A 16,123-nucleotide genomic window follows, 5' to 3' on the forward strand; every position below is an offset into this window, starting at 1 on the left:
GAGGGCATCTTTAAATGGGTGTTCAGGGCAGAGGGAGATATTGGAGCTGAGACATGAAAAGCAAGAAAGGACCACTGTCAGATCTGGGCAAACCGTATTCCAAGGCAGAGGACACAGCAAGTGCAAAGGTCCTGAGGCCGGGATGAGCTCAGATGCCTTTGAAGAGCGGAGTGTGGTGGGTAAAGGGAGAGTGATGGGCAATGAGGTGGGGAGGTGGGAGGGACTGGATCGTGTAGGGCCTTGTCCATCACGGGTTTTAGTAGATGGGCCAAGAGAAGCTGGAAATCTTTGAAGTATGGGGTAAATATAAATATATCAAGATTAGCCACTCTTTAAGAAAAGGACTTTTTTAAATAGTATTAATTGAGATATAATCTACATACCATAAAAATTTACCCCTTTAAAAATGTACAACTAAATGGGCTTTATATATTTACAGAGTTTTGTGTAACCATCACCATAATCTAATTTCAGAATATTTGTGTCACCCCCAAAAGAAACTCCAGATGCACTAGCACTCCCCATTCTTCCCTCCCCCAATCTCTCCAGACTGACAACCATGAATCCGCTTTTGGTCTATTTCTTGCCTATTATGGATATTGCATCTAAATGGGATTACACAATAGGAGGTCTTTTGTGACTGGCTGCTTTCCCCGTAAGATTCATCCACATCATAGCACATATCCATACTTCATTCTTTTTTATTGCAAAATTTTCCATTGTACAGATACACCACAGTTTATCTGCTGATCAGTTGGTGGGCATGGGGGGTTGTTACCACATTTTGGCTAACACAAATAATGCCGCTATGAACATTGCATGTGAATCTTTGCATGGACCGAGGTTTTCATTTCTCTCGGGTAAATTCCTAGGGGTAGAACTGCTGGATCCTATACTAAATTCAGGTTTAACTTTTTGAGAATCTACTAAACTGATTTCCAAAAAAGGTCTTAAAATTGGTGGTAGTATCACAGGCTTCTCACTAGCGGGTATTAGTTAAATGATATATTCATGCCCTTTCTGTATTTCGTTATATATATATATATATATATATATATATATATATATATATATATATATATATATATATATATATATATATATTTGTATTTTTATACTCCCCAGTTTATTTTGAAAACAACCTTTTCTGCTATATAGCCAAATACAATTCTCTCAAAGCACATAGTAATTACCTATAAATGAAACACTGATAAAAGAACATGACACATATTTAAGGACTTCAACATAATAGATTTCTCTTTTTCTAGCTTTTTAAACTATTTTTTTCCCATATAAGCCAATATATAATATTTGACACTTGGGTTATATGTGCACACAAAGCAGACACATTTGTCAAAGTGAGCATATGATGAAACAGTATACAGTGTCCTTTCTGGATAAGATTAAATTTTCAGAGGTAATGTAGTCCAAATGGGAGCAAAAAGTTGATTTCCTCATGAAATAAACTAGAAAAGAAAAATTAAGACTAATGCTAAAGATTTATACCATAAATTATTCTATTCCTCTCCTTTTAACATACAAATGTGCACTCTGGGTATGTGTGAATCAAAATACTATCAAGATTGTGAAAACCCATAACTAGGGTAGTATGTAATTCAATAAAAGGCCCTGGGGTAAGAGAAAAGAGGTAGTATAGGTAAAGAGAAGACATTTGTCCATCAAGTTATACGTATCGTCTTATTAAAGAGGTAGATTATTTAAAAGTCTCAATGGGCTCAAATATTGACTTGGGCCTGAAAGTGATGTTTAATTATTTACTAAGATCATAATTAAGCATATTAGAAGGCTAGTGGTCCATGGATAGTATCTTAAGGTTAAACACTGAAAAGAAATGATTGTTACAAAACACACAAAACATTGTATTTTGTGGTTCTACTTTTTTGTTTGCCCTACTTTTTAAATTTTGTTTGTTTCACTATTTTTGTAATCGGGGCAAGAGAAGAGGTCCCATTTGTTTAAGAACATTTAATGTACCCCATAAGCTCAATCAGAGAATTTTATTAATTCTTCTGCAAACACAACATTGATTTCCAGCTACAATTATTTTTTAAGATAAACGAGTCAATTGAAACAAAAGTTGTGGTCTTGAGCTATGAAACATTACATTTTTAACACACTGAAAAATCTAGAACATCACTGTAAGATGTTAATCATTGTTGGCCTTCAGCAATGAACAGCTGCAGCTTTACTCTGACTTCTCCAAAAATGCTTTGCAGCACCTAACACACTGCTGGTACACATTCTCAAAGTCCAACTCATTCCCATAATAGGGATCTTCAATAATAAGTTGCTTTTGTGGATCATAGCTCCCCAGTAGTTCAATTTTTGCTTTGCAGTTTTTAACTTTACTACCTTTTCTATTCAAATCTCTCAGATTGCTTTCATCCATACACAGTATATAATCAAATGTGGTAAAGTCTTCTTTGGTAATCTGCCGGGCAATGTGATTCATAGGAATATCATGCTTCTTCATGCAATTTTGCCCTCGATAATCAGGAGGGTTTCCTAGCTCATAAGTGGATGTTGCGGCACTGTCTATCCTCCAATTATCTGAAATATTTTGATCAGTTACAAGTTTTCTGAAAACTGCTTCTGCAATGGGTGACCGACAAATGTTACCCAGACATACAAACAGCACCGATTTGGGCGGCCCTGCTGCCATCTTCTCACCCGCAAAAAAAAGACACTGAGCGAAACGGAACCACACGGCCGGAACCCGAAGTGAGAACCTGTATTTCGTTATATTTTATTCTTTTAAATTATAAAAGGGTTAAATTAATTAGGGGCAAGGATGGTGAGTGGAGTCAACTCTGGGAAAGTTTTCTGAAGAGGCAGGATATGGGACTGTGTGGAGCAAATGGGGAACCAAATCTCACAGTCGGAGCCCCAGAACCCACAAGGCTCAGTAACCAGGTAAGTTCTGCAGAGCATATGCCAATGTATGCAAATAAGTGAGCCTCTCCCAAGATTTCCTCTCCTTGGGGTCCAGCTCTGGCAGTTGTGATCAAGGCAGTGGGCAGTCCCAGGGGGCTGGGCTCAAGCCCTCACTGTCCGCTCCACTTACCCAGGAGGGACAGAGGCTGCTGGCCTGAGGGGGGAGCAGGGGGGGCTATCACCCACTAATCCCTGGCCTGCTGAGGCCACCAGTCTCCCTGATCCCCTCTGCTGACCCTGGAGACTGACCGGCGCTAATCTCCGATTCTGGAAGCCTTGGGACTGGTGCAGGAAGTGCCCCCTTCCCTGGAAGCTTAGGGGGTGGGGAGAGGCCTCCCAGCTCCCAAATACCCCTATTAATAGCACACATGTGGGAGCCCCGAGGCCTCGACAGACAGAGATGAGTCCTGGGTCACTCAGCCTGAGGTGGGCTCAGCAGCCAGGGCTGGCCAGCCTGGCCTGGCCATCTTCAGGGAGCCCCACTCCCTGCCTGACATTTCCCAGCCTGCCCTGTGTGTGCTGAGGCCTGGGAGACGGCAGCCTCCCGGGAAGGCCGAAAGGGAGTCCTCGTGTGCGGGCAGCCGGCGGTTGCCAGGGATGCAGGGAAGTGGGTGCCCTCACAATCAGGCTACAGTAGGCATTGTCTCTGGAGAATTTTCCTTTATTCTCCTGCTGTTCCATAAGGCCCTGGGGTCCTGCCCACCTTGCTTCCTCCCTCTTCACCCCTGTGAGCGGCTGGAAGGACAGAAAGTCATTATAAGCCTGTTCACCCTCAGCCTGTGCTCCGCAGACGAGGTAGTTGTCAGTCTCGTCAGAAGCAGGGGGGGTCTCTCTTGCCTCCCTCAGTGCTCCACTCCCCTGCCCTTCTCTGCACAGTCCCATACCCTGAGGCAGCTTCCCCTTGCCTCTTCACCAGGCCCCCTTCTGCTCTCCCTGTCCACCTGTCTCCCACCTCCAACCTCTTGGATGCTCTAACTCAGGGTCAGGAAGAAAGCACTCTAAGTTAACAAATTCTTGCCCAAGTATAAATGACGGAAGGGCTCCTGGAAATAACTGCTTTTAAAAGGGAGGGACTGGGAAATCAGCAAAGTTTTCCTAGTTCAAATCTATCATTTCTCTACCCTTCTTTACAATTTTTCTACGTCTCCCTGTAGAATTTTGGGTAAAGGCCAGACACTTTAGCTAGGGCCCCAAAGCCCATCTTAGACATCCAGAGACACATGCATTCAGTGCTATATTCTTCACCCACCTGCTGCTGCCCCCTCCTATTCATTACTTTAGACTCAAATGCTACCTCTATTGGACAGTCCCCTGACTGCCCCAAGCCCCCATGACATACCCTGTATGACCTCAGTCACAGCCTTTAGCACATTGTGGGGGTGTCTGTCAGTCTCTGTTGTCTGAATGTCCCTCACATCACCCAGGGAGCTCCTCTAGGACAGGCCCCGGCATACAGTAGGCACTCAATAAATGCTCGCTGAATAGACAAGCTATCTTGGCCAAGGTCGTGCTCCCAGATGGAAGGGTGCCTGGCTGGCCTGAGCCCAGGGGGCACCCCTTAGTGTCCTCTGTCCTCCAGCCATGGCCCGCATCATCGACCTGGTGCCGTGGGATGACGGCTCCACCCACGTGCACGCGTCCCCGGCCATCCTGCTGCCCGTGGAGCGGCAGCGCAACATGCTGGCCGGCGTGAAGCAGCAGCTCTACCACCCGGCGCTGCCCACCCTGCGGCGCATGGACATGGACACTGTCAAGGCCTGCCTTCCCGACCAGCACTGCCGGTCCTCCACCTGCTGCCGCAAAGGTGGGCCCCGCGCCTGTCCACCTGCCTTCCCCCCCCAGCCTGCCACCGGCGCTGGCTTCCCTCTGGGCCTCTGCAAGAGGGTGGATGGCTGTGCACAGAGGGGAGTGAGCTCGGAGGGGAAAGCCAGGAGTGCCAGGTGAAGGGGCTACAGGGCTAGTCCCAGCTCTGCCAGCCCCTGCCCAGGAAACCTCCTGCAGGTCACTCGGCTTCTCGGAGCCTCTATTATGTTATATTTGACATGCAGAATTTTATTTTTATGTAGTCAGAGTTATTAATCTTTCTTTTAGGGACTCTGGACTCTTTTTTTTTTTTTTTCCATGTAGAAAGGATTTTGGAATACCTAGAAAGGCGGGGGATTTGGTCATGTCAGGAGCTGTGCTGACAGAATGAGAATGGCCACCCAGAGTATATGATGGGGGCCCTTGGAAAAGAGAGAAGTGAGGCATGACGGGATTGCTGGGATGGGTGGGAAAACAAGGCAAGCCAAAGTCATTTTCAGGCCTTAGTTTGGACATCGATTCTTTGAGGGCAAAGTTGCCCCTCTCCTGTGTTTCTGTAGTACCCACATTTCCCCTAATCACAGCACGACAGTTTGTGCATCTGAATTAAGGCCAATGCACCTTATCAGAAGCAAACCACAAGTGCTTCCTTTGTCTACTGAAGGACACTTCATCGTATCTAGAACCAATATATTAGGGTTCACTCAGTATAAAGCTTCCACAGCTCCATAACATCTACTCCTTGGGTGAGGGCACAAGCTGTCTGTCCTCTCTCCTAACCCTGGGAGGCCGAGTCTCTGGTCAGGAGCTCTGCACCTCACCTTGATGAGAAGCCTCACACCACATTCAGTCCACAGTGACAGCTTAGGAAGCTGCTGGACAAAGAGAGAATATCTCACCTACAAGGAAACTAATGAGCCATTGTAGATGCCATGGAGACATTAGGATACTGTGGCCCTCAACCCCTATCCCAAAGACGTCTGTGTGTGTGTGTGTGTGTGTGTGTGTGTGTGTGTGTGTGAATATGTAAGGCTTCTGGATCTCCAATTAGAGTTAGAAACCCCACTCCAAGGTTATAAAAGAACGTGCTCATTTTTTTCTTTTAAGACTTCTACATTTTCATTTTTCACATCAAAATTTTTAATCTATTTGGAGTTTTCCTGTTGGAGGGGGTTAGATATGGATACTACTTTATCTTAGATTTTTAAAGGTTGTCACATTTTTAAAAAAAAATTTAAGCCCAATGAGAGCCAAACCGCTCATGTGTGAGTGTATGAACACCGGTGGCTGAGACCCACTCCCCCTTCTCTCCTTTCCGCAGATGAGTTTGATAATGCCCAGTTCACACTCCTTGGTGTCCCCAACAAACCCCTGCAGTGCTTGGTGAGTGTCCTTTTGCCTGGCCCTGAGTTTGCACAGGGGAAAGGAACAAAGCTCCTGCCAGCCCCAGCCCCCAGCCCCCAGGCCCCAGCCCCAGGCCCCAGCCCCCAGTCCCCAGTCCCAGTCCCCAGTCCCAGTCCCCAGTCCCCAGTCCCCAGCCCCAGCCCCCAGTCCCAGCCCCCAGCCCCCAGTCCCAGCCCCAGTCCCCAGCCCCAGCCTCCAGCCCCCAGTCCCCAGTCCCAGTCCCCAGTCCCAGTCACCAGCCCCCAGTTCCAGCCCCAGCCCCAGCCCCTAGCCCCCAGCCCCCAGCCCCCAGCCCCTCAGATCCTGGACTCTGCTGTGGCTCATCCGCTGCAGAACCTAAGCCCAACTGCCTGCTTGGGACTCCACTGTGCAACCCCAGCGCTAGCTTGGGACATCCCTTCCAGCCAGATGGGCCGAGTGTCGTTCAGCCTTTGGGGTGGTCTGGGACAACCCCACCCTCAGGCCGCGCCCCGACCGCGAGTCTGACCCTGTCTCCCTGTCAGGACATCACCGCCACCGGCCAGAAGCTCCGAGGCAGGTACCTCCAGGGGAAGCTGGCGCCCATCGCACCCGGCATCAACAGGGCCGACTGGCCCTGCCTCACGCGCGCCATCGAGGACTGGTCCCACTTCGTGTCCTCGGCCGGCGAGTTTAAGCTGCCCTGCCTGGACAAGAGGGGTCAGTCCTCCCGCTGCCGAGGATGCGCTGGGATGCGGGGATTGTGGTTCCGGGGAGATGGGGGGGGGAAGGGGCGGGAGGAGGGGCGGGCTTGTTCTAGGGGCGGGACCGAGGGGAGGGCCCCGCCCAGGGCTTGTTTGGGGCGGACTGGGGGCCCAAGAAGGGCTCTGTCTCCGCAGTCGAGCGCTTCAGCGGCTACGCGGTGCGGTACTTGAAGCCGGAAGTGACCCAGAGCTGGCGGGTAGGGAGGGCTGCGTGCTGACCCGTCCTCGGGGGCCCCGATGGGGAGCGGCCAACACCTGGGGCCGGGGGTGGGGCGGGGGGACCGGCCAAGACCAGGGCCAAGACCTCCAGCAGAGGGCGCTGTGGAGGTTGCGTGCGAGGGGTCCGTGCGCCCCTGCTCACCCACCCCCCTTCCCCATCCCTCCGGGCCGCCCCAGTATTGCCTCAATCAGAACCCCAGCCTGGACCGCTATGGACAGAAGCCCCTGCCTTTCGACACCCTGTGAGTAATGCCACATACCCGGGACCCCAGATCTGGGGGGAGGGAGGGCGGGGCCTTAGCCGCTGTCCCCAGCGCGCACCCAGTGGCCCTTGAAAATGTCTGAGATCTGGGGAAGAAATGGATTGGATTCAATACACCGCAAGAAAACTGCAACCTCAAAATGAACAAATGTTTAATCCTACCAAACGGAGCACGTCGTCAGCCATTCGCTGGCCACTCCCCTCTTTCTTCGGGTGAACTCCGCTAAGGAGGGGCGAGGGAGGGCAGCTCCCGAGGTGGGAGTGAGGCTCCCGGCGAGGTCCGCCCCTTCCCGCTTCCAGCTCATCTTCCTCCCTGGTCCCCAGGAATACCGTCCGACGCTTCGGCTCGCACTACAGGTAGGGGAATGACCCCGCCCCCGCCCCGCCCCACGCGCGGCCACGCCCCGGGCCCGCCTCTGCGCGCGCGGGAGTCTCAAAACCGCTTCCACGCCGGAGCCTCGCGAGGGAGGCACCAGGGCATCGGTGCCCTCCCGGGTGATGCCAGGGGGCGAGCTGCTTCCCTCCGGGGAGATCCGAGCCAGGAAAAAGCACAGCCCACCTGGGGGTGTGGGGTTGGGAGGGGGGTGCGTGTCCCACCCTGTTTGGCCCAGAGGAGGCAGATGGACAGAATTACCTGGGAGGAGAGCAGGGGCCAGAGGAGCAAACAGACATATGAACCCAATGAGGAATAGGATGGGGAATCTGCCTGCCGGGATGTGGATGGGTGGTGAGAGAGAGGGTGGGTATCAGGGCACCCCACAAGCAAAGTCTTGGAGATGGAGAAGAGTATGGGATGGGGGTGCAAGGTATTCGTGTATCTTCATCATCTGGCCATCTCCCACCTTTCCAGCCCCACTTTCTATACTTCAGCAGCACCACACTCCGGGTGTACTCGAACCCCACCGAACATTCCCTCACACACCTTTGCTCCCACTGTTGGAGAAAAAAATCTAGGCAATCTATGCTTGGATCGTGGTCCTTGCTCTGTTTGGAGAACTCCTCCTCTTTATACTCCAGCTCAGATGTCCCGTCCTCCTTGTGTTCCCTGACCCTGCCCTCCCCCACCTCACACCCTCTCCACTTGTTCACCACATGTACATCCTTATCTTACAGCATCCAGACTATGGCATTATAACTACTGATGAAGAGTTTTCCTTCCCTCCTCCCCAGGCACACGCAGGGGAATGCTTTCTGTCTTGTTAAACGATTGTATGATGCCTGACAGATTAGTTCACTAAGTCATTGAAAAATGAGTAAAGCAGTGCGTAGTTTGGGATCAGTGGGAGGATAAGGTTGAAGCCCACTAGAAGTTTAGGGAACCTGAAAGTCAAGCAGAATAGCTGAAATCATCTAAATGGAAATAGGGAGCCATTGAAGGCTCTCGAGCTACAGAAAGGCAGAGCCTCAAAAGTAGAAAGGTGATCTTTGGGGGAAGGTCTAGAGAGGAGCAGCCTGATTTTTCCTCTGGATATACTGGAGCCCCCCCACCCCCACCCCTGTTTCTCTCCACAGTCGTGTCAATTACCTGACTCCCTGGCATTAATGATTTAAAAGGAGGTTGACCTCAGGCTTCCAGACCATGCCCCCTAAATCCCCCCACCCCCAGCAGAACAGAGGGCATCTGGTGGCACCACCCTTCTCCCCAGCAGCTCTGCCTGATTGGAAATAAACCTCATGTTCCCCCAGAGGGAGGCACCAGACTTGTGTGTGTGTGTGTGTGTATGTCAGGGACCAGGTGAGGGTTAGAGCCTCGGAATGAAGGAGTCTCATCCTTGCCTGCCCCGTCCCAACACCTGGAGGACCAGTGGGAGGCTGAAGGGAGATGTTTGGTGATCCCAGGTGGAAAGTCTGGTCTGAGCCCCAAGATCCAGCTGGGGGTGAGATGCCGAGGCATACCTGGGAGTTGGGTTTTCCTTGTACCCCTGTCCCCTACTTGTAGCCCCTCACCTAAGCCCCCTTCACCTCAACCCCTGAATTTGGGCCCTAAGGAGAAAGGGGGATTAAAAAGTGGTGTTTAGATGCTTCACTCTGAAGCCCTTGCCATACCAGTGTGCTTTGGGGGGGATTCCTTGGCCTGGGATTCCCTGAAGGGGGTTGTGCAGGCTCTAGGGAACTAGCCAGGCCTATAGTCTTTGTTCCCTGTTAACCTGGATAGAGTCCTGAGGTTGCTCAGAGAAGAAAGTTCCCTGCTCCCCGAAGCCACCACCAATAAATATATCATCTAAGCAGAAGTTGTCTGCTTTGCCATGCAGCATCAGAACTGACCCTCATCTGCCCACCAACCCACCCCTAAGCCCCTCCTTCGAAAGGAAGTCATGATGGCCTGGGGGGGAGCCCAGGGGGCTCCTGGGGTAGGTCCTAACCAAGCCCACCCAAAAGGGCCAAGGAGGGGTGTCTCCAGTATGGTTAGGGCAGGCAGCATCAGTGCTTAGTAATGAACCCTCCTGATAGCACACCCACCACATTTATGGCAGCCTGCAGGACAGATGGGTAAATAGCCACCAAGCCAAAGAACTGTCTGTACATGACTTTTGGAACTAATATCTTTGGAGGGCGGGGTGTATAGGGATCCGTGAAGTCCTCCTGAAATCACGTGCAAAACTGTGTCCAACAGCATGTGAATTTTCCCTGGGAAGGCTCTTTGTTTTCATCTGATGCCCAAGATGATCCGTGAAGCTTCGGAAACTCTGGTTTACACCCATCCCATCCTCTTTTCCACTACTATTTACTGAGTCCCTATTGCATGCAAGGCCAGGGTCTTAGCAGGAGGGCTTTAAAGACTAACACCAGGGCGGGCCACTGTGGCTCAGCAGGTAAGAATGCTTGCCTGCCATGCCCGAGGACCCGGGTTCGATTGTAAAAAAAAAAAAAAAGACTAATACCAGCCCCTCACTTTTGGACACTGTAATACTGCTCAGAATACATCATCAGGTGATCCATTACCCCTGACAGGCTTCACAAGCACCCTGGAAAGTGAGCAGAGCCATTGTTAACCCCATTCCTCAGAGAGGAAGACAGGCCCAGGTCTGGGAAGTAGCTAACTTCAGGCTAAACCGTGTGTTGATAACAGAACAGGAACCAGAACCCAGGACTGAAAGCAAGTCCCAGCTTACAGTGTGTGGCCAATATTTGTAGAGTAAATTACTTCCCAGAATGGTGATCTTCCTGCTGTACTTGCCTGGGTAACAAACAAGGAGGTAATTGTAACTGTTGTTTGATATACAGACCGAGCCAGCCTTACAGACCCAACGCTGCTTTTATTTTCTTTTACCGGCAGAGATGGTGATCACTGCCCTCACAGGGTCATAGTGTCCATCTCTCTGTCTTCAATTATGGGGCTCTGCTGATATCTGATGGGAGACAGGACCACAGAGAAGAGAAGACAGGAAGTGATAAGCAGATTACAGAACCCCTCCCTCCTCTAGGGCCTGGCTACTTCCCGCAGGAAATAATCCTTTCCTCCAAAGTCCAGCGGGCAGCCCATGCTGACTTGGCTGTTGAGAAGCCACTTGTGGAGCACCTTGGGGTATCAGAGCTGCATTTTGTAGCTTCATGTGCCCCTCCAAGATGACAACCCAGAGAGGGGTCATACTTGCCCAAGGTTGCACAGCACTCTTGGCTGGTGTGGGGCTGGGGACAGCCAGAGAGCTCCAGAGAGCACACAGGAACACTGGAATCCTTTCCTGGCCTTGCATCCTTCCCACTGTCTCACCAGGTAAGTGCCTCCCAGAATCTGCTCTAGTGGACATTTGAGCCCTTTATCTGGGCCAGCTCTGGGCTGGGGGCTGGAGACACAGGAGATTCCAGTGGAAGAGTCAGGCAGACCCAACTGATTCAATCCTAAAAGCAGAAGGTGATATGTGGGCACACCTGGACCACGTTCCTCAGCCCAGGATGCCCTGAGTAGGGACATTTAATTGCACCAGCAATTTAATTAAAGGTTCTTGCCCACCAATTGTACATTTAGCCCCAATTTCACAAATATAAAGATGTGTGCCTAATAAAGGAAATGCAGAGTGGATGAGTATAAACAAAGCTGATTTTGTTCATGCTTTCTGTTAAGTACAAGGCAATGTATTAAGCACTGTTCAGGCAATCCCCATGAGAACAGTAGTTTTAGACCCATTTTGCAAATGAAGTAGACTCAGGGAGGTGAAGTGACTGGCCTAAGATCACACGGCTGGTTAAAATTAGCAGAGCTGGGACTTGAAGCCAGCCTGCCTGAGCCTTAGGACTGTGCTCACTCATGTACCACCCTCTACTCCCTTCCTGCTTGACACACCAAGCCAAGAGTTGGGAGGAAACCTGAGAGGACTTCCTAGGAATGGGGACATCTGACCAGGGCTTAGACAGAGGAGAGGATATCCCACAAGAAAGTTTCCATAGAGCTGCTGGCAGTGGCATTCTACAGATTAAGAATTCTTACCTAGGAGTCAGAGGCTGGAGGCTTAGAGACAGAAGGAGCTCCTTTTCCTATCCCTCCACCCCATCCCAGCCTGAGTCACTGCCTCCTAGCCTTAGTCTTCCACCAGTCTCCTTGGCCTTGTCGCCAGGTCTTCCTGGCATAAAACTAATCCATTATCTGGCCCTAGCCCTTGGCCTAGGCCCTAGGCATCCCGATTACCTCTACCACCACTCGTCTTCTTGCTGTCCCAAATACCCCAGGCTCTTGCCTACCTTGGGACCTTTATTAAAAGTCTTCCTTCCACCTAGAATGCTTTCCCCATCTCTTCCTACCCAAATCCCACTCTTTCAGGCAGGCCTCCAGTCTTCCCTTCTCTTCCATCTCTTCCTGTTTCAGGGGATTAACTCATTCCCTCTGGCCCACAATGGGTTCTCAGGAACTACTACACTTGCCAGCCCCTCTCATCTTCCTAGCTGGATCTGGAGTTCAGGAACGGGGCCTGGGCCTGGACACATCGACCTGGACTAAATGAAACAAATATTACATATTAATAGTGAGTTTATTACAAGGTAGCATACAAAACACATTCCAGCCCCATGGGTGGAGCTCAGCCCATCTCTGAACTCCTGGTCTCCAGTACCCAAACAGGGCCTGGGGCTGGCAAGGAGGGAGGTTCAGGGATAGAGCGAGGGGCAGGGGAGACTCTTGCACACAGTGTTTTGTACTAAATATCAGCAGTTTTGTCATTTTTGACTTTGCCCTTTTGACTTTGAGAGGAGACTCAAAACTGTCTTCTGGAAAGTTCTGCTTTGTGTGCTGTGGCACCAGCTCAGTGCTAGGTAAACAGCAGGTACTCAGCAATGCTTGTGGATGAACAAAGGCGGGGGGTGAGGGGTGGGGTGGATGGATGGGGACACACACACACAAACACACACACCCAATAGGAGGGAGACCTCACAATCCTCCCCCTCCCCCACCCCCTTCTTGCCCTTCTTTTCAGGGCTTGAGAAGAAGGTCTGAACCTTTGTAGATTTGCCAAAATCAATAGCGGCCAAGGCCTTTCCTGGAGGCATGACCTTCAAGAAACAAAGAAACCACCCCCATGAGGATGGGGTGTGGAGCTTGTCACGGGCAGGCCCAGCCCAGGCGCGGGCTGAGAGGCCCTGGGCGGATTTCCACAGCCAAGCAGCTGATGGCCCTGGTTAAGTCTGGCTCTGGCGGACAGAGGGAGGCGTGGGGCGCAGGGCTTCAGGACAGAGGCCTGGAGGTGGCGACGAGCCACCCGCAGTGGTGTCTAGGGAGGCCTGGACCCTTTCAGGGGTGCCTCTTGTACAGATGGGGAGAGGAGAACAGTGGCTTCCGTCCCCCAGGGTGTCAAGAGCAGGCCGCGGGCCTCTGCTTGTCGGTGAAGAGCTTTCCTGCCCCCCCAGTCAGACCCGGTGCCTCCTGATCATTGTTCCCGCTTCCTGGCAGCACACGGGGTGAGCTAAGTTAAAGCCCCAGCCTGCAGCGGCCAGAGCTGGAGGTGCGGGTGGTTCTGAGCCCAGACCATCCGGTCCCCCACCGCCTATCCACCCCCCCCCCCCCCCATGTACAGGTTCCAGGCCTGCCTGGCAGCCCCGCATTTCCAGGCCACTTTCATCACTGCCCATGCAGATCTGGGCAGCCCCTGGCCCTCTCAAAAGTTGGGTATCCTTCTCTGCACAGTAGGAAATCTCAGGTCCACCTGCCCACTCACAGGGACCGTGTGAGGGGCTTAGACTGGCTGGTGGATGAGCAAGTTCTCTTGATGGGGCGGGAGGAATGGGAGGGCAGGCACGTGACATTCAAGATGGGAGAGCTGGGCTGGCTCCCTCCTGCCTGACTGCCCAGTGCTCTCCCTTACTGAGAAACCACATGTGCCAAACACTTCCTATACTTCACATGGGCCATTTCCCTACCCTTGCCTTTGCCCTTGCCCTACTCCTCAGAAGGGAGACACTGTTATTGGCTCCATTTGACAGATGAGGAAAATCAAGGCTCAGACAGATTCAGCAACTTGCCCAAGGTCCTGGAACCAATGAGTGGTGGAGGCAGGTCTCTAATCAGGTCTGGCTGCTGCATTCTTAACCATGCCACCACACGCTGCCACCATGGTGCATGAGCACAGGCTTGACTCCCAGAGAGCAGGGTCATCACCCACTGTCCCCCTGCAGGGCCCAGCACAGAGCCAACCCCACAGAGGGAGCTCACCCTGCGGCACCACCCTCTTTCCCATCCTGTCCATGGTTGGGGTAAGGGGAGGATTACTGTAGATGAAAGAAGACAGCCCCAGTGTGTGTCCAACCCCCCACCACAAGGTTTGAAGTGCTCTATTAAAATGCTGTGCTCTGAAAGAGGGAGACTCTCTCTCATCAGAAATGGAATACAGGAAGCTGTATTAAGGTCCCTAGGCAGGCAGGTGGGGGAGGGACCTGAGTCTGTGTGTCCAGGTGAAGTGGACAGCTGCTGAAGCTGGTCTGTGCCATTTCCCCACTTTCAACTGAGAGAGACCAGACTGAGGCCCGAGGGGAGCAGGCTGGAGGGCAAGGAGGCATATGGAGGGGAAGCCCATCACTTCCCCAAAATCAGAACTTTGGGTTCGTAGAAAGACCAGTGGTTGAGACCCCTATTTCAGACAGGGAACTGAGGGGACAAGAGGGTCAGAGACCTGCTCTGTGTCACTAGTCATCAAAGGGCTAGGGACTTGAACCTGAGCAATCGAACCACAGGCCAGACCTCTATCCACTGTCCTAGTTTGAGTCCAGGATGGATCCTGGAGGCTGAGGGCCAGGTGGGAACTGTAGGATAGGGGGTGGGGACAAAGGAAGCAAAAGCCACTGCAGGCTCCATGCAAGCTTAGCCATGCCCAGCCGGGGCTCCTTCTGCCCCTGGCACTTGTAGACCCTCATCCACGCATGGAGGACAGTGTGAAGCTACTGCTATAAAGTAGCTGTAAACACATGCCAGTGTTTTCTAGCAGTCTCTATGAGGTAGGTGGAGCTTGCCTAAGGTTACATGGCTAGAAAGCCAGCTGGGATTTAAGCCTGGCACAGAGACAAGGGCCCAAAGGCCACCACCCCAGGGAGGAGAAACCCATGTGGCTTCCCAAGGGCATGATCCTGTCATGGCCACACAGGAGTGAGAAGGGTGTCTATGCCCCATCTGAGATGCCCCCAGCCTTCAAACCAAACCTTCTATACCTAGTTTTTACGCCTCCTGGGACCTCTTCACTTTCCCCCCGCCCCATCCTATCCCCCAGGACAGGACACTCTGGCTGGTCACCCTCCACCACCTCTCAGAGGCCTAAACCTGGGGTATGGAGGTTGTTTCTCCCTTTCTCCCCACCTCCATCCTTGCCCTTGAAATAGAAAGGAGGCTGATTTGCAGTTGGGCCACTGTATAGAAGAAAAGGGGTCTAGGAGGGGCTGAGGTGAGGGGCAGACAGCCTGGGCCGGCAGATGGATGGCTGTGCAATGGGGGGATGGCAGTGGGGCGAAAGCAGGCCACCCTCTGAGGCAAGGCCCGTCAGGAGGGGTCCACCACTGCTTCAGGCAATCTCCTGATCTTGCATGGAGGCTGAGCAGGCTTCCAGGCTACCAGGCCCGAGGTCCCTACCTCTGATCTCTGTGCCCCTGGTTGCTCCCAGCCCAGCTCCCTTCTCAGGGGCAACCCCAAGGAGGTCAAGAGGCTGTGGGTCCATTCCCAATGGGCCTGAGCATTCTGCAGTGGGTGCTGTCAGCACCTTCACAGCTCCCCACACTCCACACATAACCCATGCAACTCCCACAACAAGCAATCAAGGCAAGGGTGAACGTCCCCCTTTTACAAATGGGCAAATGAGATTCCAAGAGGTTAAGTGATTTGCCTAATGTCACATGGCCAGACCATTCAAAGATCAGGATTTGAACGCAGAGCTATGTCCCAGTCCGCAGGTACCCAGGCTGGCACCTCTCTCTCCCTCTCCACACCCGTCCTTTCCCCATAGAAGAACAACCAGAACAAAGTAGTGCTTTGGTCTGTGATGGTCAATGTCTTTACTTCTAAAGCATACATTGGACTCACTATATATTAACATCAAAAGTGGCTACCTAAAATGGAGTCATTCTTTTTAAAAATCCAAATTCTCACATTTTTATATAAGACCCAAAATGACATGAAATTAAACTATACAGTGTTATGAATAATATAACAAATTGCTTTTAGAAAGCAAAATGAAAGGAAAAAATTAGCAGTTGGGACTTTTGCAAGCCTGGGTTCTATGTCTTTGGAGGGGGAAGGAAGCAGCCCCTCTCTGCAGGCGCAGGAGGGTGACTGGGTCTCCCTGCTCCTCTG

The 16,123-nt window shown here is 51.7% G+C and overlaps 1 protein-coding gene and 1 pseudogene across 3 annotated transcripts; one reads left to right on the forward strand and one right to left on the reverse strand.

Annotated features, from left to right (window-relative positions):
* Positions 1 to 1,890: 1,890 nt before the first annotated feature.
* On the reverse strand, positions 1,891 to 2,683 carry LOC143660324 (low molecular weight phosphotyrosine protein phosphatase pseudogene; annotated as a pseudogene).
* Positions 2,684 to 3,466: 783 nt separating this feature from the next.
* SPMIP8 (sperm microtubule inner protein 8) lies at positions 3,467 to 9,309 on the forward strand. 3 transcript variants are annotated; one of them, XM_077133642.1, is made up of 8 exons: positions 3,467 to 3,750; positions 4,535 to 4,759; positions 6,080 to 6,141; positions 6,666 to 6,700; positions 7,020 to 7,081; positions 7,281 to 7,345; positions 7,666 to 7,722; positions 8,878 to 9,309. In XM_077133642.1, exons 2-8 carry the CDS (start codon positions 4,537 to 4,539, stop codon positions 8,914 to 8,916), a joined length of 543 nt encoding a protein of 180 aa, XP_076989757.1. In that variant the 5' UTR covers positions 3,467 to 3,750; positions 4,535 to 4,536; the 3' UTR covers positions 8,917 to 9,309. The 3 variants fall into 3 exon arrangements, with proteins under 3 accessions (XP_076989757.1, XP_076989755.1, XP_076989756.1); XM_077133640.1 differs by having other exon boundaries at positions 3,471 to 3,750; positions 6,666 to 6,840; positions 8,878 to 9,305; XM_077133641.1 differs by having other exon boundaries at positions 3,489 to 3,750; positions 6,666 to 6,840; positions 7,690 to 7,722; positions 8,878 to 9,300.
* Positions 9,310 to 16,123: the final 6,814 nt, after the last annotated feature.

The sequence above is a fragment of the Tamandua tetradactyla genome, chromosome 16, assembly GCF_023851605.1.
Source record: "Tamandua tetradactyla isolate mTamTet1 chromosome 16, mTamTet1.pri, whole genome shotgun sequence".
Taxonomy (NCBI): Eukaryota; Metazoa; Chordata; class Mammalia; order Pilosa; family Myrmecophagidae; genus Tamandua; species Tamandua tetradactyla.